The 25,163-nt window shown below is 45.0% G+C and overlaps 1 protein-coding gene across 1 annotated transcript; it reads right to left on the bottom strand.

The window, feature by feature from the left end:
• Nucleotides 1-8,992: 8,992 nt before the first annotated feature.
• Nucleotides 8,993-14,072, bottom strand: LOC118242593 (putative per-hexamer repeat protein 5). Its single transcript, XM_035534468.1, has 3 exons — nt 14,001-14,072; nt 11,963-12,826; nt 8,993-9,853 (listed from the first exon to the last, which is right to left on the bottom strand). Exons 1-3 carry the CDS (start codon nt 14,070-14,072, stop codon nt 8,993-8,995), a joined length of 1,797 nt encoding a protein of 598 aa, XP_035390361.1.
• Nucleotides 14,073-25,163: the final 11,091 nt, after the last annotated feature.

Genomic DNA, 25,163 nt, shown 5'->3' with positions numbered 1-25,163 from the left:
ACACAACTAAAGCATAGAGTCTGTGAATAAAGATCCAGGCTCTGTGAGGAGAGATGAATGAAAAAACACTGTGGAAAATGACATATTTATGACACACTTATCATAGTGTTGAAACATTCTGGTTATTACAGGTAAGATCATTTCTCCATAAGCACAGTAGATATAACTGAGGTGTCAGTCAGGAAAGTGTGTTTCATTAATGTGATGGCAAAGCTAAGAGGTTTAATTTCTGGAGTTCCATGAAATCTATGAATAATAAAGTGTCTTTATTATTTCAGTGTGTAAATGATTTACACACAGATAATTGTCTTTACTAAATGCATCTGAACAATGTCATTACAGAATTATTCCCATTAGAGAGCAGTAGAATCGTACAAACACATCTGAATTTTACACATGCATATTCAGACATGCAAACACACACACACAAACACAGATGCACACACACACAAACACACAGACACACACACTTTTACAAACTTATTCTTCCTGTTATTTTTCCTACTCACGTTTTATTTTTCCTTGTCCTCCTCTATCAGATTCTTTCACTTTTTCTTTTTCTGTCTCTTGCACTCACACACTCATTCTCTCCTCCTCTCTCTTCTCTATTGTTTTCTCTCTTTCACTCATTCTCTCCCTACCACGACTAAGTATAGAGGTTCGTGTTTCCAAAGAGGAACAGACAGAGAGAGGTGGGGCAGAGGAAGAAGAGACAGGTAGAGAGGCAGCTGGAGAGACAGGTAGAGAGACAGAGGGACAGGTGGAGAGGCAGGTGGAGTGACAGATAGAGAGGCAGGTGGAGAGACAGGTAGAGAGGCAGAGACACAGGTGGAGAGACATAGAGACAGGTGGAGAGACAGGTAGAGAGGCAGAGACACAGGTGGAGAGACATAGAGACAGGTGGAGAGGCAGGTGGAGAGACAGAGATGGAGAGAGGTAGAGGGACAGGTGGAGAGACTGTTAGAGAGACAGGTGGAAAGACAGATGCAGGTGGAGAGGCAGGTGGAGAGACAGAGAGACAGATGGAGAGGCAGGTGGAGAGACAGATAGACAAGTAGAGAGAGGTAGAGAGACAGGTGGAGAGAGATAGAGACGCAGGTGGAGAGACAGGTAGAGAGACAGATGGAGAGACAGGTAGAGGAGGCTCCTGTTTGGTAGATCATGGTGCTAGTATCACCAAGGTCATGGGTTTCATTCCCCGAGGATCACACACTGTCAAACTGTTAAATATGTAAGTTGCTTTGGATTAGAGTGTCTGCCAAGTTGTGTAAATGTGCAAGTCAGGGAGCGAGAGAGAGGGTGGAGGGGAGGGGAGGGGAGGGGAGGAGGCGAGGCAGGGAGAGTAAGCCCCCACAAACAGGCGTTAGTGGGAGGTGGTGAAGCACCTCCACCTCCAGTGTGTCCGCCACACCTCTCATCACCCTACCGTCTGTCTCTACTAGGACCACCTCACACATTTTACTTGCAGTCACTTTTCCTCTCAAGGGGTCATGAATAACAAGAAACAGTCAGTATGCACCGTGTCTCTGAGGCTGTAGTCATGGACAACGGGGGGCTGGACCCCCACTGCCTGGTCGCTTTCCATAAACCAACGCTGCAGTCAGACACTCTGCTGCGAGCCTCTCTGACTGAATACATCACACTGCTGAGACACGCGTTTCCGCGCAGCACAGCCCATCACACAGAGAAGACAGGAGGACGCGTCCCTGTCCCAGAGCCCCTGGGAGATGGGTATGAACAGAAAGCCCCACGCCATGCACCGTGGAAAGCGCAAAGCCTTCCTCCCCTCTGCAGTGAGGGGGTCTCCATGGCGACACAATGGCAGCGCACACAGAAAATCCCGTGGCACCTGACAGATGCGCAGAAATGAACGTTCCCCAATGCAGATGGGCCACAGTCATACGTTAGTACACACAGCTCCATAAACACACGGTGGCTTGGACCCTCTCTGTATTTTTTCTGGCCATCTTTAACACGGACTGCTGTGATCAAGTTTAAGATCGCATACTGTCACAAGGTCGAGCGTTCCAGAGTGTTCAGGCATTCTGGGATCAGTACACCCATTCTTTCTGCTAGTGCATCTCAGGTCTGTTTCATTCACGTGTATGTATGTATGTATTTATATATGTATGTATGTATGTGTGTGTGTATATGTATGTATTTAAATATGTATATATGTATATATGTATGTGTATATATATGTGTATGTGTGTATGTGTGTATATATGTATGTATGTATGTGTGTATGTATGTATGTGTGTATGTGTGTATGTATGTATGTATGTATGTATGTATATATAGGAAGTGAAAATAGCTGTGAAGTACAGAAGTACACAAGGTTTCCAGAGAAACGTATTCTGTAGAAACCTTGTGTACTTTACTGATACTTTACTGCTACAAAAAGAATATGGAGAAAAGGCAAGACAGTGCACGGAGCTGAAGAAAGTTTGTTGGTGGAGGGAACAAGTACCTGACGTCTCCTTACGTCTCGTTAGGTTGACTGTGTTATTAATAAGTAAGAAGATGACATCAGCGCCACAATGAGAGAGGAAGAGCAGGAAAGTTTTCATTTACAGGGGCAGGAAAACAAGTCAGATACATTCCAGTTTTTCTCTGTGTATTTGTATTATTAGTTTTTTGGCCAATACAGGATTCACCCTGGAAACCTCAGAATTGGCCTCAGTTTTCGGTATCTTTATCCAGAGGTCACGCTGGATTTCTGAGGAGAATCTCTCTGTCCAAGGGGGGCAGGGGGGATTCACCACAGGGTAATGTGGGTAGTGATGGGAGAGACCACAGCGAGCCTGATGGCCGTGAGATGGCGGCCCGTGCGTGTGGGTCAAAGACAGCAGCGTGAAGCCCTTTCATTGTAAAAGCTCCCCTGCTAGGAGCAGCAACACAGACAGGCAATAGCATCCCAGCAGAGAAGCACTGCTGAGCTCTCCCTCCATCTGCACACACACACACACACACACACAGAGCTTTCTCCTGACATTGAAGAGATTATTGAAACCCATTGCGAGAAGGGAAGAAAAAAAAACATCGAAAGTTTAAGAGAAAGTGGTTTGCTATAAAGTCTTTCACGTTAGAAAATATGTTTTTGCTTTCTCAGAAAAGTTCCTGTGAACAACATTGTTATTAAATGTCTAAGGGCATGCAAATTTATGATTTAATTAGCCTGAAAAAAATTCCAGACATATGGACAAATATTTGTGACTTACAGATACTTATGCACAATTATTCAAATCTGAGACACCCCCACCTACTCATCACAATCAGGGGCGAAAACATTGACTTCACAAAATGTGTTGTGGTATCTGAACAGCAGGAGGCATTTAAAATACAATTTTTTCTGCCGCATGATGGTGACCACTGGTGCATGTTTGTGTTATAACATTATGTCCTCAGCAAAAGGTCACATTTTTAGGAGTTACAGTGTTGGACTTTTTCATCTATGGAATGTAAAGACATGCCGAAAAAAGACAACATTGGCATTTGAATTGTATCTTTAATGTAGTGCAGTCCAGACATGTCCAGGAAACCACACACCTGTTCATTGACATGCTCCATGATCTAAATGTTCCAAACCATTTTGTCACCTCTGAAAGCAATGTTAGCGCTTCAGTTTTATAGCAGCAGTGAGAACGCTTCAGTTTTATAGCAGCAGTGTGAAGGCTTCCGTTTTATAGCAGCAGTTTGAATGCTTCAGTTTTATAGCAGCAGTGTGAACGCTTCAGATTTATAGCAGCAGTGTGAACGCTTCAGTTTTGTAGCAGCAGTGTGAACGCTTCAGTTTTATAGCAGCAGTATGAACGCTTCAGTTTTATAGCAGCAGTGTGGATGCTGCACCAGTCCTGCACCGCCATTTTGTCCATGTTAGTTGGGTTTCATACATTGTTCTGCCCTCTCGCTGTGGACTCTAAATTCTGTCCTAAGGGCAAGTGCTGTTTTTAAGAACTGGCCCCATATTTTAATGTCACTGCACATTTATGGTGGTATTTATTCAGAATAACAAAATAAAACCTGTATTCAGTAGTTGATTAGTAGTCAATTAGTAGTAGATTAGTAGTTGATTAGTAGTAGATTAGTAGTCAATTAGTAGTAGATTAGTAGTAGATTAGTAGTGGATTAGAAGTAGATTAGTAGTAGGTTAGCCCTAAAATCCTGCACGTGTCCTCATGTGTCACAATTCATAATTTAACAATGCACATTAATGCATACCTGTCAAAATAATCATGTCTTTCACTCATTCTAACTCTAAAACTTAAAATTCAAAACTTTCAGTTCTTCTGATTTAATCTCAGTTAGACTGAGATTAGCGAATCAAAGTCAGTCTGAAATTAGTGCATTATATGTAAATTAACACCAGTTAGTGATTGCGTAAATGGAAACTGTAGAGACAGTGAAGACCCTGTATTTGCTGTGCTCCACACCCCCTGTATCAGATAATCTGCAAATTCCGCCAGATGTCCACAGGTTGCACTTGTCACTGCCAAGCAGGGAGTCCGAGAGCCCTGACAGCTATCAACCAGCTGGAGCAGGAATCGAATCGTGTGTTCATAAAGGGATGCGGTGGTCCAGTTCACCAGCAGAATGAATTCTGACTTTGCCATATTGGATGTCACTGTTAATCACGGTCCCCCATCCTGTTCAGTGACATGTTTACCACAAAATAAACAAGAGAGGGAAACGGCGGGAAGTTCCCTGTCCTGCCGCCCCTGGAGTCCATCCTGAACGAGACAAGACTGGGACCTGGGGCACAGTCCACACTGCAGACTAAAGACCTCATTAGCATGCAGACTGTTTGTTTTAGTTGATGTGGTGTCTCCTGTCTTTCATCTCCATGCTGGTTTGGAAAACCTCCCACATGCTGCCTCTCCCTCAGATGATCCATGTCTCGTGTTTTTATATTGATAAATATCAATCGTGCACTAGCTAGAAATCCTCTCCTCCCAGTAATGTGTCTAACAGCCACTAACTTTTATTTTCTCCTTTCCTTAAATTTGTAACTGCACTGCAACGTTATGACATAAAAGCACAGCAAAGCTTTGTCACAGCCCATTCCCAGCGTTCCTGTCTGGCTGTAGTGAGAGAGTCAGCGGGAGGGATGTTGGGGGGGTGGGACCTGGCAGGGGGTAACACATGTCCTGTTGGCACAACGACATTCTGGCCCTTCTTTGTTACCCCACGTTCCTGTGTGTGGTTCTTCTGCCTCGAGCCGATCAAAGCCCGTGTCCGCTGGCCTAGCAAATACGGAAGCCTCTAAACACATTAGCCCCAAAAATACGTAACTCCCACACACCCCACCAGGCGTAAACGGTGAGGCCTGTTCATTTCCAAGCAGAGGGAGGGATTAGAGATGTTCGGTGCAGGGGAATTAACACAGACAGTAGAGTTCAGACGCTGAAAGGGAGAGAACTGTGTTAACTGCGTCCTGCTCAGAATTGAGCTCTAAGTTAACTGCCTAATTACTGATCAGCACCTGGTCATTGATTAGAAACTGTTAGGAAAGAGGGAATTTCCCCTGAGGCGCCAGCATGTGGCCTCTGACTCAAGAGAAGGAGCCATTAGTGTTATTAGTGCTTTTGATTTTATTCCAGCCTGTTCTTCATCAAGGCGATTGATTGAAAGGAAGATTGATGCAGGGACCATGTGACCTTCTCTTAGGGCCTGGTACACTCTGCTTTGTGTCCCCACCCCACCCCCCCAGCACCCCACACACAACACGGCCCCCTGCCTTCCTGCCCCCCCTTTGCACATGGCCTGCTGGGTATTTTGGTCTCCTGTGTGCTAATGAACTGCTGGGGGGAGAGAGCTAGAACAACATATACCGTTGTATTATTCCAACATATCCCACTGTATTATTCCATCATATCCCACTGCATTATTCCAACATATCCCACTGTATTATTCAAACATATCCCACTGTATTAATCCAGCGTATCTTGTTGCATTATTCCATCATATCCCACTGTATTATTCCAGCATATCCCACTGTATTATTCCAGCATATCCCACTGTATTATTCCAGCATATCCCACTGTATTAATCCAGCGTATCCTGTTGTATTATTCCAGCATATCCCACTGTATTATTCCATCATATCCCACTGTATTAATCCAGCGTATCCTGTTGTATTATTCCAGCATATCCCACTGTATTATTCCATCATATCCCACTGTATTAATCCAGCGTATCCTGTTGCATTATTCCATCATATCCCACTGTATTATTCCATCATATCCCACTGTATTAATCCAGCATATCCTGTTGTATTATTCCAGCATATCCCACTGTATTATTCCATCATATCCCATTGTATTAATCCAGCGTATCCTGTTGCATTATTCCATCATATCCCACTGTATTATTCCAGCATATCCCACTGCATTATTCCAGCATATCCTGTTGTATTATTCCAGCGTATCCTGTTATATTATTCCAACATATCCCACTGTATTATTCCAACATATCACACTTTATTATTCAAACATATCCCACTGTATTATTCCAGCATATCCTGTTGTATTATTCCAGCATATCCTGTTGTATTATTACAGCATATCCTACTGTATTATTCCATCATATCCCACTGTATTATTCTGGCATCTCTCCAGCCACCATCTCTCCATGTCTCTATCCACCATCTTGCCATCTGTCCCTCAACCATATCTCCATTTCTCTATCTCCATCTCTTCAGTCTGATATTGTCTCACTCTCTAAACTGTCCTGGACAGGACTTTGTGGTTTAAGACAGGAGAACAGGACAGGACGAATGAAGAAAGGAAAGATTTAAACATCTGAAGGGTTGTTTTATGGAAATGGAGCCTAGTGCCACTTCAACAACTTCCTCCAAAGGGTTTTTACCATCATGTTGTCTGTGTATACACACACACACACAGACACACACACACACACACACACATACAAAAGGTTTCTAATGAAACAGGACATTTCAAACAGGTCCTTCATAAGTTGAGCAAGCGAAGTGCTTTGAATTTCTAGCAGAAACCAGTTTATATATGAAAACATAGATGTTCAAATCATAACATTCATTCACTGGTTGTTTTAATGTTTTGAAAATGTATATTAGTTCTTTATCTTTGAGTTTCCTAATTTCATTGCTGCCATAGCAACAACTATCAATGAAAACAGATATTAATGTCATTAATGCAGTGTCCATTAGTATTAAAATGCCTCGTCACTGGGAACAACATATTTCTGGTCTGAAGGTGTTCAACACACCGACCAGCAGGTCTTTTCTCGGTCTCTCCAGTGTAAAGCTCATTACATCTCTTAGAGTAACACAGTAGACAAACTCCCACAGTGATGTATGAGGACTGGGGAGGTGAACTGAGCCAGTTATTTTAGTGGCTTTGTTTATGAATTTACATGAAGCAAATCTCCAGCGGTTGCAGGCTATAATTTATTTATATATATGCAGGCTATATTCAAACACGCTGAAGACCCATGTATTTGTGGAATATTTAAATGACCTTATTTTTTATTACACTGGTGTTGACTGCTCCTATGTTGACTAACTAGTACTTATTGTTCATTTCACTGATTGCTGTTGTAGAGTTTATATGTGTTTTGCACTTCTAGACATCAACGTTGATCCCTGTATTTCTACAGCATTCTAATTCATTGGTATCTTGGACTCTAACCTACTATACTGTACTAGGATGTATTCTATGAGGAAATGACAAAGCACTTTTGTAAGTCACTCTGGATGAGCATCAGCCAAATGCCATAAATGTAAAATATTAACACAGTTATTATGTGAATGGTCAATTGATACTCTTGACAGGCATGTCATTGATGTCTTTGTCTCGACATTACTGGATTAGTGGAGGATCTTTGAAAAGCACCTACCTCCTCTTCTCTGTATCATCCTGGATCATTCTAGAGTGTGGAAGTGTAATATTAACACTGATTTACTCCTGAACAGTGTAGAAATCAGTGTGTCCAACAAACAAAACATCAGCTAAGCATCACCTATGACTTTCCTCTGGAAACACACAACTCTCTCTCTCTCTCTCTCTCTCTCTCTCTCTCTCTCTCTCTCTCTATATATATATATATATATATATATATATATATAAATGTAGGACAATATCACAGATTCTATCTTGTTCCTATCTCGTTAAGAGTTTTAACAGTCCTACAGTACAGTACAGCAAGCAGGGTGAAACCAATCTGTTATATTATAATTCAGTATGTATGTTAACTGTGTGGCTTTAAAATGCTTGTGAGTTGGACATTTCTCGATGTCTGGGGACGCCCTGTGTGTGTGTCTGCTGCCCTGTGTGTTTCTCTTTCTTTCTGGAGCAGTCTGAGTTTGCACATATCACGATCAGTGGAAGTTTCTGCTGTTGTCTTCCAACATCGTCGGTCAGAACCCTGTGCTGTGACCGGCAGGCTATATCCCGGGAACGCTGCGTGCCTCTCCGGCTCGGCCAGGGCGTCTGTGTTTAATCCAGCCGCCACCTGCGGGTTGCAGCTTTGCATGGAGATTTGTGGATGACTGAACCGCATGTGGCATCTCATTTGAAAAGGTGTGTGTGCAGTGCAGTCTCATCGCCGGCCTCTCAGTGCCTGTGTGTGTGTGTGTGTGTGTGTGTGTGTGTGTGTGTGTGTGTGTGTGTGTGTGTGTGTGTGTGTGTGTGTGTGTGTGTGTGTGTGTGTGTGTGTGTGTGTGTGAGTGAGTGTGTGTGAGTGTGTGAAAATGGTCATTTACCTGCCTGTCTCCCCATCAGGGCCTGCACACACTCAACATGAATGTGCCTCAGTTCAGCATGAATGTGCCTCTGCACCTGTGTGGACCAAAGAGCAAAGGGCTGCTCACACATACACACACACACACACACACACACACACACAACTCAAAGAGATGCTGTCAACTGGAACGCAGCAGTGTATCAGCCCATGCTGGGAGTCCTGATAGAAGTCCAGGTGACTGTGAAACAGCCTGCAAACGTCTACTAATGTATCACACCACTCCATTCCGCTCCATCCCACTCCGTCCCCGCTCCGTGCCCGCTCCATCCCACTCCGTCCCCACTCCATTCCACTCCGTGCCCGCTCCATCCCACTTCGTGCCCGCTCTGTCCCCGCTCTGTCCCCGCTCTGTCCTGTCCGTCCCCGCACTGTCCTGTTCCTCCCCGCTCTGTCCCCGCTCCGTCCCCGCACTGTCCTGTCCGTCCCCGCTCTGTCCCTGCTCCATCCCCGCACTGTCCTGTTCCTCCCCGCTCTGTCCCCGCTCCGTCCCCGCTCTGTCCCCGCTCCGTCCCCGCTCTGTCCCTGCTCCGTCCCCGCACTGTCCTGTCCGTCCCCACTCTGTCCCTGCTCCATCCCCGCTCTGTCCCTGCTCCGTCCCCGCACTGTCCTGTCCGTCCCCGCTCCGTCCCCGCACTGTCCTGTTCCTCCCCGCTCTGTCCCCGCTCCGTCCCCGCTCTGTCCCCGCTCCGTCCCAGCTCTGTCCCTGCTCCGTCCCCGCACTGTCCTGTCCGTCCCCGCTCTGTCCCTGCTCCGTCCCCGCTCTGTCCCCGCTCCGTCCCAGCTCTGTCCCCGCTCTGTCCCCGCACTGTCCTGTTCCTCCCCGCTCTGTCCCCGCTCCGTCCCTGCTCTGTCCCCGCTCCGTCCCAGCTCTGTCCCTGCTCCGTCCCCGCACTGTCCTGTCCGTCCCCGCTCTGTCCCTGCTCCGTCCCCGCACTGTCCTGTCCGTCTCCGCTCTGTCCCTGCTCCATCCCCGCTCTGTCCCTGCTCCGTCCCCGCACTGTCCTGTCCGTCCCCGCTCTGTCCCTGCTCCGTCCCCGCCAACATTCTTCACTGTGAGTCTGACAGGGGTTAGCTGGGTTTATGTAGGAGTTAGAGAGGACCTCTCAGTTCAACTCCATTCATGTCTACCTACAGTTTAGGGGTTTTTTCAATATCTGATATAATGACAGTTCTGTGAAATCAAACTGTACATTGTTGTGTAGTTTACCTCTGAGAAGCACATTTTGCTCAACAGATAATTAATTAGTTAATTAGTACTAATCTAAGACAACTATATGTCATTTCACAAGGAAATAACTGGTTTGGTTATTTGAAATAAATTGGATCAAGTAGCAATTCACTGAGCTGCAAACCAGTTCCCCATGTGGTGAAGGACGTTTGGTTTTAGACTAAGGAGAGTGTAGTTATAGTTATAGGGGGAGTGACATTTGTTAATGACGCTACATTATAGAGATGTGAGCTCTTTAATGCAGTGAGGAAAGATATCCTAATTTAATCCTAATTCTGGATCTATGGTTCGTCTTCTCCTGCTGCATTGCTTGACTCCAGAGTTGAAATCCGCCAGTCAGATGTGCGATATTCCAGAGTTAAGTGACTCGTTGTTTATTCATATTCAATTCTAAGACAGAACATTGTCAACAAACCAGAACATTACTAGTCAAGTTACTAAAATAATCTAGTTTTATCTTATATAGCCTAGAAAGCTAATTGAAAGTTAAATGTTACTAAAACATGCTTATTGTTACATGAACATATACTTTTTAAAAATAAACATAGAAGCTTCTAATAATTAGTTTTGTTTTTGCAGTTGTATTTGATCAGGCTATGTGGGACAGAACGTGTGTGTGTGTGTGTGTGTGTGTGTGTGTGTGTGTGTGTGTGTGTGTGTGTGTGTGTGTGTGTGTGTGTGCGTGTGTGTGTGTGTGCGTGTGTGCAGGGTAATACCTGATGTGTTTATCTAGGAGGCACCTGAATTACAGCAAGATTTAAGCATTTAATCTAAAAACATTTAATTTTAGCAAAATTAACCTAAAAAGATTGGAACTTTTTTCTTTTAATTGTAGTCACATGACATTAAGTAAAAAGGATACATTTTTAAATTAAAACGCTATTAACACTTTTAACAGCTCTCAAGGTTAAACACCTTCGTTGCTTTAATAATGAAACAGTACCACATACATACATACATGCATATATACATAATACATATATATATCAGTACTAAAATCAATAATATTTATATTTACTTAGATATTAAAACAATACTGCATATTTTAAATTTTACATCTACTTTAACACTAAAACATTAAGCTTTTATCATGAATCACAGAAGTTTAACGATCATTGAAATGTTTAAATATGTGTGACGAATTTCTGACTCAGTTTTTCAGTTTTAAGGAGTCTGTTATTTCTGTGTGTGCGTGTGATCAGGAATATACACACACACACACACACACACACATACACATACACACACACACGCACACACACAAACAAATCTGCAATTTTTTAAAAAATGTAATACCTTTGGTAGTAGAGACATAAGTAAGAGAACACCAACGTCTGATCATTCCAGCTGTAGAGGACACTAAGAGCTAAACGCTAAAGCCTTTTCCACACTAAATCCAAATAATTGTTTTTGTTTTCATTGCTTATTTATCAAACCGTTCCAGAACGGAGTCAGTAAATGATTCAGTCTGAAGAATATCAAATGTTTAATACAAAACATTAAATACAAAACCCGGGAAAGGTTCTGTGATGTTAATGTTGTGTAAAATGTTGAGCATCCAGAAATAACACAGTGCTCCTTTGCCTTTGTTATTCTCACTCACAGGATACACACCATAATGCTTGGATATGAAATTATTCCTCAGACCATGTGTGAGTGTGACAGCTGTGGTTAGTAGATAACATCATCAAATATTCAGGATTTCATATTGCATGGACAAGTTGGATGATTTTAAAGATCAGAGAGAAAGTTCTGTTCTCATTACACTGCAGTCAAATTAATCAGAATCAGTCAGAGGTGCCTGTCTCTGGACCATCTACAAACAAACAGACCTGCCTGGGAAATCTGTGCAAATTCATTTACATGCTGTCAATGTGTCCAGTCTGCATGTTAGCAGCTGGACGTTTCTGAGAGAGTGTGCAGGACGGTGGGGTAGGTGTGTCTCTGACAGACCCTTGGACAGTGGGGCAGGTATGTCCCTGACAGACCCCAGGACAGTGGAGTTGGTGTGTCCCTGACAGACCCCAGGACGGTGAGGTAGGTGTGTCCCTGACAGACCCCAGGACAGTGGGGTAGGTGTGTCTGTGACAGACCCCTGGACAGTGGGGCAGGGATGTCCCTGACAGACCCCAGGACAGTGGGGTTGGTGTGTCCCTGACAGACTCCAGGACAGTGGGGTAGGTGTGTCTCTGACAGACCCCAGGACAGTGGGGTTGGTGTGTCCCTGACAGACCCCAGGATGGTGGGGTAGGTGTGTCCCTGACAGACTCCAGGACAGTGGGGTAGGTGTGTCTCTGACAGACCCCTGGACAGTGGGGTTAGTGTGTCCCTAACAGACCCCAGGACGGTGGCGTAGGCGTGTCCCTGACAGACCCCAGGATGGTGGCGTAGGCGTGTCCCTGACAGACCCCAGGACGGTGGCGTAGGCGTGTCCCTGACAAACCCCAGGACGGTGGCATAGGCGTGTCCCTGACAGATCCCAGGACGGTGGCGTAGGCGTGTCCCTGACAGACCCCAGGACGGTGGCATAGGCGTGTCCCTGACAGATCCCAGGACGGTGGCGTAGGCGTGTCCCTGACAGACCCCAGGACGGTGGCGTAGGCGTGTCCCTGACAAACCCCAGGACGGTGGCGTAGGCGTGTCCCTGACAGATCCCAGGACGGTGGCGTAGGCGTGTCCCTGACAGACCCCAGGACGGTGGCGTAGGCGTGTCCCTGACAGACCCCAGGACGGTGGCGTAGGCGTGTCCCTGACAGACCCCAGGACGGTGGCGTAGGCGTGTCCCTGACAGACCCCAGGACAACTCTGAGCATCACTCTGAAACAGGTGGGCACATCCAACAGGTTCAGGAAATGAACCTCACACCAGGGCTCAGATTATCACCTGATATACTGAGACTAAACCACACACACACACACACTCACTCACACACACACATATACACACACTCACTCACACATACATACACACACACACACACTCCCGTAGATGCCCACTTTAATGAATATGATGTGTTGATGTGTTTTATTTGCCTGCATGGATGGATGGGGCTTAAATATCCGCTGTGCTCAACGAGGGAAAACCGTTGCACTGGTGTTTCTGATGTCATGTGACAGACGTCCTCTGATTGAAGCTTTCTCTCAGCAGACAGTCTGTCTCTGGGGTGAACATTTGACTGCTCTACACACACACGTCCCAGAGTTCAATTACAATAAACCGAATGAGTTTTTCGCTTGCATTACCATTTAATTTTTCCCCTCTGCTAGTAGAAGACAGAAGGAGTAGAATGTGACATTACTGTCACTGGTGGAGTGACAGAGTAACTTGCTTCAGGATAGTGTAACCTGTAATATACAGGAATACATACAAAAGATCGCTGAGCCTCACAAATTTTACTGCATCGTATCCAAACTCTGCTGGCATTTAAAATCCTGCACCAGCAGTTTTCACCAAGATGGCCCTGAAGGACCTGACCTCAGGTCAGATGTCATGCTGCCTCCGTGCTGGATTCAAATGGACTCTATTTCCCAGGATTCCTCAGACAGTCACAAGAACACGACCCTATTCTGCCAATAACATAATTCAGTTTCATCTGAATACTAATTCAGTCCACGAGTGCAGAGTTATCTGTTGTGTTTACATATCTGTTCCTCTCAGTTCCTCATTATGAGGTATTTCCGGTCCTTTGGAATGCACACCGATCGGATTCTTGGTCATGTGTCTTTTGGTATCGACTTTGCTTGTGTTTTTGATTATCCCTCCTGGATTTGCCTTTCTGTTTGTTTGTTCTGATATTTTACTGACCTTTCCCTGTTTATGGCCTTGTGTCTGGATTGCCCTGTGTGAGCTGTCGCTGTATCCACGAGCATCTGCGTATTTCTGCTGCCATTGCAGCAGCCTGCTTTGAGGGTTGTCTTTCCCACTTATCCGAGGTCAGCCGTGCACAGAAGGAAGAGGGTTATAGGGTGCAGGCCCTGGTGTCATTTCTCACCTGTGTTCCAGAGAGCAGGTCTTTCTCTGTATCCATGTGAAACAACAGGTCTGTAAGTCCGGGAACAACCATGTGGGCCTTTATTGATGGCATTGTCTCACCGAGAGAAAAGCAGTTTAATCTCTTTCAATTAGTAAGGTGGTCACAGGGCCCTTCGCCAAGACGTATCCCTCCCCTCTCTGGCTGTAATGAGTCCCTTAGAAGTATCCCTCCCCTCTCCGGCTGTAATGAGTCCCTTAGACGTATCCCTCCCCTCTCCGGCTGTAATGAGTCCCTTAGACGTATCCCTCCCCTCTCCGGCTGTAATGAGTCCCTTAGACGTATCCCTCCCCTCTCTGGCTGTAATGAGTCCCTTAGACGTATCCCTCCCCTCTCTGGCTGTAATGAGTCCCTGTGTGCTCAGGGTCCCTGCTGGCCTGTACTTTACATGTCCTTATGTTTAAAGAGAGTTAAACGTCTCCAGGGTGGCGGCATCTCCAGGGTGGTACCACAAACGTCTTCAAATATAATTTCACATGATTGAATGATGAATAGTTTCCTTTATTTGTTTTGTTTCTCACAGAGGAATCTTCTTATTAAATCTTCCCAGGTCTCCCATGGATTTCAAATGTTATTATTTGCTGGGCTTTGTCTTTCTGGGAGAGGAGGCCTTCATCCCAGCACCTGTGGGCCTCCGCTAACCTGCCTCAGTTCTGCGCCGCCTTCAAAACATTTGACCCAGACTATCAAATTCTGTTGAACATTGATTTCCTCGATCAATTATGTTACAAGATGGAAAGAATAACAGTGGACCAGATCTGAAGAACAGCCTGAATCAGTTTGGCTCCAAAAATACTTACAAAAGGAAATGGCAGAGCAAGCATTAACACGCCATGGCTTACTGGATCTTATTCAGTTCCATTTTCTTTAGACAATTATATGCCTTCATTTCCCCTTTGTGAAGAGAGCAGGTTGAGGGTGGGTTTGGCTGGGATACAGAGAAGGCTCCTCGGAAACACATACAGCGCGTTTTCACCTTCTCCTCCACCAGACATGCAATACAGATTCTGCTGAAATGTGTAGTAGATTGAAATACAGGTTCAAGTACGAAACTGGTGAGTTTTCCATGCGTGTTTGCCTGGAGTGAGCAAGTAGATGGAGTCCCGAGCTGCAGATGGTCTTCTTTTTGGTTCCATTTCAACTTCAAATTAGGAAACACAAAGTGGAATTGATGGAACAGTTGACATGCAGGTTCAGGCAGGAAACCTTACGGGTTCGACTCCGTTTCACTGGTTCTTCAAGAAGAAATGTGTGCAGAGCCAACAAACCAATCACCTGGAGGAATAGTGGAGGTGAAATGGCTGGAGAGTCAATCACATGGGGGAACAGTGAAGGTGGAACAGCTAGAGAGCCAATCACCTGGAGGAACAGTGAAGGTGGAACAGCTAGAGAGCCAATCACCTGGAGGAACAGTGAAGGTGGAACAGCTAGAGAGCCAATCACCTGGAGGAACAGTGAAGGTGGAACAGCTAGAGAGCCAATCACCTGGAGGAACAGTGAAGGTGGAACAGCTAGAGAGCCAATCACCTGGAGGAACAGTGAAGGTGGAACAACTGGAGAAAAATACTGTCTGGTGATTTTTTCAGCTCCAATCTCCAAAATCCCAAAATGACCTCGTCATGTCACGGGATAGACAAAGGAAACAGTTTTGCCTTTTTCTTAGTCAACTCAAGGAAGTTATGAAATGAATGAAGTTATTAATTGTCTTCTACAGTGTTTTTACTCTTGATATAAAGTGATCGCTTCTTATGTGACTTATAGCCTCCAAACTTTTCAGTATTGAGAGACAAATTGAAGATTTAAATTAAATCACTGTGAAGATGTCTTTTTATGATGTCTAGCTCACTATGTGTTTCAGCGTTTTATAGATAAGAATTCACAGGAGATAGTGCTTAGCAGGGAAGTTTTAAAAAGTTTCAGATATTTTCTTCTTTCAGATAATACAAGTCAGGTATAATAATTTTAATAATTAATAATAAGGTTTATTGTTCGTTGTTTTTGGCCATAAAACATTTTGCACATGATGGAGTTTAATAGCATACCTGCTAGACGAATTAGATATTACTGAGTTGGTACCTCAACATGTCGGTGAGTCGGTCATCCATCATTTCCATCTCAGACTGGTCGTGCTAGTTCCTTCTTTAACATTAATGGGAGTGTCACAAAGCTATCTTAACTCCCATCGCTGTGTCCATAGCAACGTGATAACATCCCATGAGCAAAGCCAACCTATTTGTTCTATGAAAAGACTGAGTAGTTAACTCAATAATACATCATTTATTGGGAAAATAGATTGTGATGTACAATATTTAGAATTTTTAGTGTTACATAGATTTAGTTTTTCTCAACTATCTCTAGAGTCTTGGTAGTGTAAGATTCCCAGAGTTACTCTCCTAAAAAACAGTACAGATGCTGTGTTTTGTGGGTCAGATTTTAGTTGTGTCCTGTCAATCAGTGATGGCAATAACCTCAATCCTAACCTTAATCTACCCTTAAACTAACCGTAATCCAATCCCACAAAGATGGTAACATTTTACTGTTCCAGATTATGGTAATTATACATCATATTAGGCAATGAATCAATTCTCTCCATTGTGGCGTGTGACCAGAACTTTAGGAGCTCCATTCCAAAGGAAGAGGGTGGAATAATATCCCTGTCTCCACAAGAAAAGAGTTTCACCACGGGGATCTCCCAAAACACTCATAGTGTTGCAGCAGCTGTTACAACATGACTGTGAGAATTTATCCACATCTCAAACTCTTTCAAATGGTGGCACAGAAAAACATAAATAAAGGCTCTGTTGTGGTTCTACAGATGGAATAATTAAAATAATATTAACAATAATAATAGAAAGAAATATGTAAGAGCTTGTTCTCGCTCTTTCTCTCTCTGTGTGTGTGTGTGTGTGTGTGTGTGTGTGTGTGTGTGTGTGTGTGTGTGTGTGTGTGTGTGTGTGTGTGTGTGTGTGTGTGTGTGTGTGTTATACAGGGCTACATTTACAAGCACTACTCAGGTGTATCATGGAGATACATTTGACCAACGTCTGCGTGATCTGGAGAAATAGTGCTCTACTGGGAAGGACCAAACCCAGAACAGGGTCATGATGTCAGTCTGCCCTCTGTTAACCCTCTGATGTCTCAAATAGTACTGACTCATTACATAAAAACCTTAATTAATAAACTAATGTCTGTTTATTTTTTTATTATTAACTGTTTAACTTGAGATGTCTACTGAATGTAGTCTGCACTATTATTATTGTTAGTAATAATAATAAACAAGAATAATAATTTTGCAGACACAATAAACTTTGATGTAATGAACTTTCATCAACCCAGGGCAGTGGATCCGCTGATCATGTAGAAAACACTATATATAATGTTTTAAATAATATAATAACAAGAATATGAGTGAATATTGGGCTACATTCACTCAAAATGTTGTCAAATATATTCAGGCAAATATTTCAATCCTCTTCATTCTAAGTTTCCATATCTAACGTATGCAGTAGTAACGCACTCATTTGCATTTTAATCATCTCCGTCTAAAATAACAGTTCTGCCTCATCCTTGCTCTGGAACTGCCAGTGCATGAAAGATGACAAAGCTCAAGATACAGAAGTCTCTGCTGAGGCAAATGTGTTAATTAAGGAGCGAGCAGAGTGCCTCTCCACGCGCAGCCGGAGACAGACTCAACCCCACAGCCTCCTCTCCACGCCCAGCCGGAGACAGACTCAGCCCCACGGCCTCCTCTCCACGCCCAGCCGGAGACAGACTCAGCCCCACGGCCTCCTCTCCACGCCCAGCCGGAGACAGACTCAGCCCCACGGCCTCCTCTCCACGCCCAGCCGGAGACAGACTCAGCCCCACGGCCTCCTCTCCACGCCCAGCCGGAGACAGACTCAGCCCCACGGCCTCCTCTCCACGCCCAGCCGGAGACAGACTCAGCCCCACGGCCTCCTCTCCACGCCCAGCCGGAGACAGACTCGGCCCCACGGCCTCCTCTCCACGCCCAGCCGGAGACAGACTCAGCCCCACGGCCTCCTCTCCACGCCCAGCCGGAGACAGACTCAGCCCCACGGCCTCCTCTCCACGCCCAGCCGGAGACAGACTCAGCCCCACGGCCTCCTCCTCTGCCTGATGGTGTAAGTGTCCAGATTTACAGTCAGCCACAGTTCTGCCTGGGAGCTGCGTGACTCTCGGCTGGGAGTATAATCACTGCCAGAAAATTAGGCTGCAATTGGCTTTTTTCAATATCTGTCTTAATTTGTGCTTTTTTAATTGCAACAGTTGTCACTTCATGTAGTTGCAGAAAGTCTAATTCCTCTGTTATAATTATTGAAAATGTGTTTCTTACTATAAAAGCCAGCAGTGGGAAACCATGATTTGAAATGTTCTCACTGAGAGCCTGACTTCATCAATCTCATTAAATGCACCCTTACATGTGTTGCCGTGACAGGTTTGTGGGTCTAAGGAAACAGCATTATAAAAATATGGAATTTTAAGGAGAAATCTTTACCTGGAAAAGATCCCTCTCCTAACTGTATTTACATTTTTGTCAGAGCAGTGTGTATTGACAATTCTCATTTATTACATTAATACCTTCAACGTTCTGCTGGTAACTGTGTGACTCCGTGTTTAAAAGCAGATGGCCTTCTGCACAAATTTCTCTGAAATATATGAATATTCATTCCTGCCAAGTGAGGGAAGACAATTCCTTGATTCCCTTTTTTTATTATTGTATAAATTATGGATTTGTGTGGATAAGGTGATTTTGTTCTTTATGTATCCTGCCCACTTTGTGTAATGAGTTCTTCTCCTCAGATGGATTTTTTAATCGGTTCATTTGACTGCACTGATTTGATACTGCTCTGATCCTTTTAAATGTTCATTATTAATAAACGTCTCCAGCAGACGCAGGGAAGATGATTTTATCTGTCTGCCCTTTTCTGACAGTTCTGGGGTATCAATCGTGGTGTGTACACTTTGCACAGTTCATTAGTGACGTGAGTGTTACTGTGATGGCTGCTGTGTTTGAAGGCCAGTACGGATCTGCGCCTGCTTCACAAAAGTGCAGACATTAGGAGGGTGTGGTGGCGTTATACTGCAACACTCCAGTACTGAGGCAGGACTGTGTGACAGGTGAACTGCTGGGTGAATTTCATGGAATCTCTGGGTCTTTAAACAGGCAGCACCTTCAGTTCACCTGTCAGAGTATTTACCAGGTAGAAAGCAGGTCCAAGTCATAACATTGGCGGGCACGCCGAGCTGTACGCCGTCATAGAGGCGCATCAGAGAGGGGTCTGCGTCCATCCTCCAAGCATACTGAGAAACAGGACGATTTGTGGTGAAGCGATTCATTTGTTGGAGATACAGCTCACTAGTCGTTCAGAAGCAGGAATGCCACAGCCTGTGTAGTGTGCAGTGTTCAGCTCGTGTCCAACACCTCACTTTTAATTGCTTGATGGCTCTTCATTTTAAAGCAGCTGCCAGAATTTCATCTTCCCAAAGGGTCTCTGTGTGGAACAGAATGTGTTTTACTCTTTTTTGAGGTCATTTCACTCTAGTGAGATGACTGTGAGGGGCAGACAGAGCTCCACATGTGTGACTGTAGACTCACAGAAGCCTTTTAATGTTCCAAACTCTGTATTGCAACGAAAGATTGCAGACACTTTTACCGTGACACTCTTGACTAAAGTAGGAACACAGATCTGTGTACTACTGCTATGTCTCATCTGTGTGCCGTCTGATCTAATGGTACAGTTATTGAAACCACGTCGGAGATTCAACACCGTTTATCAGTTTCGGGACTGTGTACGCAGGGACGTGCGAGATGGCCTCCTTCAGACAGGGGGCACTGAAGGTCAGCTCTGAAACAGTTAGAATTCTGGAAAACGTAACTTGTGTGTGAAGCTTTGTGGCACCATGGATTGTTAGACAAGGTCACCTGCGTCTCTCACCTGTAGGATGGAGGCTTTCCACACCTGCTGGATTCAGTCGCTGTAGTTACATATTCAGCATTGTGATGTAAGAGGAAGGATGGTAGTAGGCTCAGCCCTGAGCACTCCCTGAGCACTCTCTGAGCACTCCCTGAGCACTTATAAAGAAACTGAAATGACTTTCTTTCCTAATATTCCTTATAGTCTTCTTTACACTTTAAGCCACTTATTTCAATAGACGCTGTGGGCTTTCTGCTCTGTGCCAGCGGTAATTTTGCACTCCAGAAGACTGTGATCCACGGTCTATTTCTGGAGCTCTCTTGAGCACCCGCTCCTCTCTCCTGCACTCACAGCAGAGCTCCACGATGTACGACTGTACTGAAGCGAGACGACACTTTTGGTACGAACCCCTATAGGTAAGCTCATTAAACCATAATCCAGCGGCAGCGCAGTTGCGGGGTGATGTGGTAATTGAGTTCAAGTGATAATCAGGTTAGGATCGGGCACGGGGTTTCACGGAGGGAGGGAAGACAGGGAGAGAAACAGCAGGAGGGAGGAAACAGATAAAAAAGAGCAGGACAGAGGGAAGGAAGGAGAACAGTGTCTCTCTCATGGGCTCCTTGTTCGGTGCAGGGGTCCCTGTCCCAGGAGACGACTTATCCCACGCCCTGCATGCGCCACAGTCCCACCTGCAGTTGGTCTTCCTCTTGTTTCTCGAGAGGCTGAAAGTGGACAACACTGTAATTGTCAAGGCCTGTTTGTGCGTAAGACAAACGTCCGTTTACATAATAACTTAATAATGTCTATTATCATTCATGGAACTGCAGCCGGACGAGGCAAAGCATCCTAATGACAGTCTGGCAATTAGCTGAAAGGACAAGACACCAGTGGAACTGTTTACATGACTGGAGCTCTTAATGAAACAGACTCCTAGAGACTTCAGTCACCACTGCTGTTTAATCAATGAGAAGAAAAGCACAACCTGTGCACACACACTAATACACACACTCACACACAAATACACATACACACACTCACACACACAAATACAAACATACACTTACACACACACACATAAATACACACACACACACACACACAAATACCCACATATATTCACACACACCAATACACACACACACACACATAAATACACACACACACAATAGTATCATGGTACTGATAGAGTCACTCAAGTCAAATCCAACTGTGATTAATAACCCACTTTTCCACATGGCCAAACAGATGTAAGTGGACAGTAAGTGTTCCAGTGCTGTTTCCACATGAGCACGGTTCAGCACAGAATGCTTACAAACCTCCCTTAGCAAACCCCTAACCCCTGACCCCTAACCCATAATCTCTAGTGGGTTGGCTCAAGGAACAAGGAGACAGCCACATCAGTCAGAGTGCAGCCTCCGATACAGAGTCACATTACTGGATCCATACTGGATCATTTCTCTGGGAGACCCAGGATCCTCTGCGGCGCTGTGGTGGTGCATGAGCATCACACCTGCTCTACGGTAGGAGGCTGAGGGGCTAAGCTAGTCGAGGGTGCAGCCGTTAGCAGTAAACAGACGCCCTAACTCAGTTTGAAGCGCTTTCCTGCTGGTAATGGACTGCCTGGCAGGGGCCATATTTCACTGCAGCGTGAGAGCCGGCCCCAGAGAGGCGGATGAATGCAAGCGACGCTAACGAAGAACTCTCTCTCTCTCTGCTATCTCGCTCTCCTTTCTCTCTGAATTTCTCTCTCTCTCTGTGTTTTTCCTTCTCTCTTCTTTTCTTAGGTCCAGTCTTTAGCACAACCCCTTGCCTTCTGTCAAAGCCCCCAGTTATCCAGTACCATCCTTAAACAGAGGGTCAGGAAACAAAGACACCTGCACAAAGACACCAGCACTAAAGAACTGAAATAAAATAAAATAAAATAGAATAAAATAAAATGTGGTTTTGAGAACATAAGCAAGCACTGAGACAGAGAACTATGCCTGTCGTCCAAACCGCACTGAACAGCTGAAGCGTGCTGGTTAATCCATTTCACAGCTCATTTCTGTCTCCGTGGTTACACTGAGCAGCCTAATTATGAGGAACAGAGAAGCGATTAGCAACAGCCCCATTTCAGTACCGCCGATGTGAAGGCGGGAACGCGAGAGCGGAGAAGGAGCAGCAATTCAGGGAGGCGGCAGATGCATTGGTGCAGACAGAGCAGTGAGGAGAAGATTGAGGAGAGGAGTGGAATGAGGAGAAGAGTGAGAAGTAGAGTGAGCAGAGGAGTGAGGAGAGGAGGGTGGAGTGAGGAGAGGAGAAAGGAGTGGAGTGAGGAGTGGAATGAGGAGAATAGTGAGGAGTGGAGAGAGGAACTCATTATGTCTGGAGTGCGTTATGTCTGGAGCAGAGTTTCCGCGTCATACAGGCTTCACTGCAAATCAGGCCTCTGATAGGCATCTGACAGCAGATATCTGTCTGCTGGACAGAACCATAGATGCACCAGTGATACACACTCATGGTACACAGCCGTGATACACCTTCATGGTACACATGTGGTACACACTCTTGGTATACAGCTGTGATACACACTGATGGTACACACTCCTGGTACACAGCTGTGATACACACTCATGGTACACACTCTTGGTACACATTTGTGATACACACTCACTAAGATCACTATCTTGCCGCATTCTGTAATTAATTATTAACCTCATGTTTGTTTTTTCTGAGTATTTACGCCCCAGTCACTGATCAGTAGGACCCAGTGAGTCTTTACACCCCAGCCACCAATCTGGAGGATCCAGTGAGTCTTTACACCCCAGTCACCAATCTGGAGGATCCAGTGAGTCTTTACACCCCAGTCACCAATCTGGAGGATCCAGTGAGTCTTTACACCCCAGTCACCAATCTGGAGGATCCAGTGAGTCTTTACACCCCAGCCACCAATCTGGAGGATCCAGTGAGTCTTTACACCCCAGCCACCAATCAGGAGGACCCAGTGAGTCTTTACACTCCAGTCACCAATCTGTGTGAAGGCATTTAGTTTTTACTCAAAGCAAAGCACAGCAAAGCAAAGCACAGGAAAGCAAAGCACAGCAGTGTGACTATCACATGTCAGGTTTGACTGTTGACTTCATTACTCAGGTTTTTAATATCATCATTAATTCTTCAAAGTAATCAAGTTTTCATGATTATCTCCATGAGAGCAATACAGAAATTAATCTTAACCCACTTCTCTAGTTTTCATAATCACAAACGATCAGCTAATTAAAATTGTAAAAATGACTAACATACTCAACAGTGGAAATGATTTATTTAGTATTTTTTATTTTGATGGTCCTATCCCAGTTATAGTGGATAGTACCTTACAAGAATGCATTTTAGCACGCACGAAACAAGGCAAACAAACAAACAGGAAGGCATGTCGTTACAAAGATGAGGTGTTTCAAAGAACTGGTGTTCCAGGACCATGGCAGCCACAATTACTGTTAATTACATCCCTGAAGCCTCCCTGTGCGGAATTAGAATGGGTCTGAATTTTGATTAGGCTTGATACAGTGTCTGCAATTAAAACTCTGCTGATTCTAAATATAAGATTAACCAAAGAAACACATCCGGAACAAAAACAGGATGCAATCAAGCTACCCGCAAGCTAGAGCTGGCTACATTCAGCCCGAGAGAAGAGAACGTCTCTGCTGCATCGTGTAGAGCTAGAATCTGTACCTGTCAGTCACAGCGGCAGGGAGACACAGAAGAAATGATTTTCATTACACTGGATGGGGGACGTTTCAGATTTTAGGTGAACCTGTGGTGGCCAGTTTTCATTAGCTTTGAATTTTATCAGGCAGAACAACAGTTTGAGTGGAATCCTTTTTGAATGTTACCCCTCGCGGGGTAAAACACAGCATCTGAACTATTACCCTGCCCCTGCAAAAAGGTCTGACATCATATGTGGAACGGGCATGTGCACTGAGAGGAGGAAAGAGGGAGAAAGCAAACCCTTTTTCAGGGCAGGAATGAGGTGAAGATTGTGTTTACTGGAGAAGAGAAGAGAAGAGAGGAGAAGAGAAGAGAATAGAAGAGAAGAGAGGAGAAGAGAAGAAGATAGAAGAAGAGGTAACGTCAACCCTGGGAAAGGAGAAGTGTGGAGTTTTTGCGACGTTGTTCAGTGTGAACGGTCAAGTGTAACCCAGCAGTGCAGATTAAACCCAGCAGCAGAGTCACTCCGACACTCCCCTCTGACAGCTACAGTCTGACGGCTGCGAGAGGAGACCGGTCCATCTCAATAGTTCATCAGCATCCAAGCAGTGGCATTCACTCTCCCCGGGTGGCAACACCTGCACAAATCCTCCCAGCCTGCAGCAGACCCTGCACTGCACTACTGTTTAACGTGCTATCAAGGATGTTTCACTATCAACCCCAAGTCTCCTGATTACATATGGGTTGCCATGACAGCAAAGAAAAATAAATAATAAATAAAACTAAATAAATCAATACAGCTTCAAGGACGGCACAGTCACCGAAGCTGACCTGTGAAAACCACAGTCTTTGAGGACTCATCTAAAAGCAATCTAGTGGAAACGCTAAGCCACCCCGTAACGGGTCCGGGGGGAGGCTAGCCCCGCTCCACGGTACTGATCCGAGCCAGTGTCTGGCTAAACTCACTCCTAATGCTTCTGAAATAAGTGCACGGTTTACTACATCAGTGCTTTCTACAGTCCAGGTGGAACCGTATTTCTGTATTTCAGAATGTGTGTGACGTGTGTGAGGTAAACCCAGCCAGGAAACCCTGCTGTGACTGCAGACATTATCATCGCTGTAATAATCGCTCCTTCCACGTGAGCACTGCCGCTGAAATTCCGCCCAAACCCCGGGGTCGCGTTTTCATTCTGGATACCACCCTGTTAATGGGCCCGTCCTGCTGGCCCCTGCACCGTGTTTAGTCTCACTTTAAAAATGGCGCAGAAGGCAACCACAGCATGTGGAATAAGGGGATGCAGTGATTTATCTTTTGCAACGATTTCTTGCAGATGTAGTTACTCACAAGCCCAACTGGCCTGGAATGTTTCTGCACAGAACCGCAGCACCAACTAAAGTGTGTTACCTCAAGAGTCACCAGGCAAGGCTAAACTAAACAGCAGCTTCAGACAGGGTGAGGGGGTTTTGAATGATAGCAAATAATGTACAAAATGTTATCCTGTTC

Source organism: Electrophorus electricus, chromosome 2 (genome assembly GCF_013358815.1).
Source record: "Electrophorus electricus isolate fEleEle1 chromosome 2, fEleEle1.pri, whole genome shotgun sequence".
Classification (NCBI taxonomy): domain Eukaryota; kingdom Metazoa; phylum Chordata; class Actinopteri; order Gymnotiformes; family Gymnotidae; genus Electrophorus; species Electrophorus electricus.
This window is presented reverse-complemented; position numbering and strand designations above follow the sequence as displayed.

What these genes read in the sequence shown, in the direction of transcription:
- LOC118242593 (XM_035534468.1), bottom strand. Translation starts at nt 14,072, where the DNA reads ATGGTTGTTCCCGGACTTACAGACCTGTTGTTTCACATGGATACAGAG. An exon ending in ACCTGCTCTCTGGAACACAG is followed by an intron (nt 12,827 to 14,000) that starts GTGAGAAATGAC and finishes CACCTGTTTCAG; the next exon opens with AGTGATGCTCAGAGTTGTCC. An exon ending in ACCTGCCCCACTGTCCAAGG is followed by an intron (nt 9,854 to 11,962) that starts GTCTGTCAGAGA and finishes ACATAAACCCAG; the next exon opens with CTAACCCCTGTCAGACTCAC.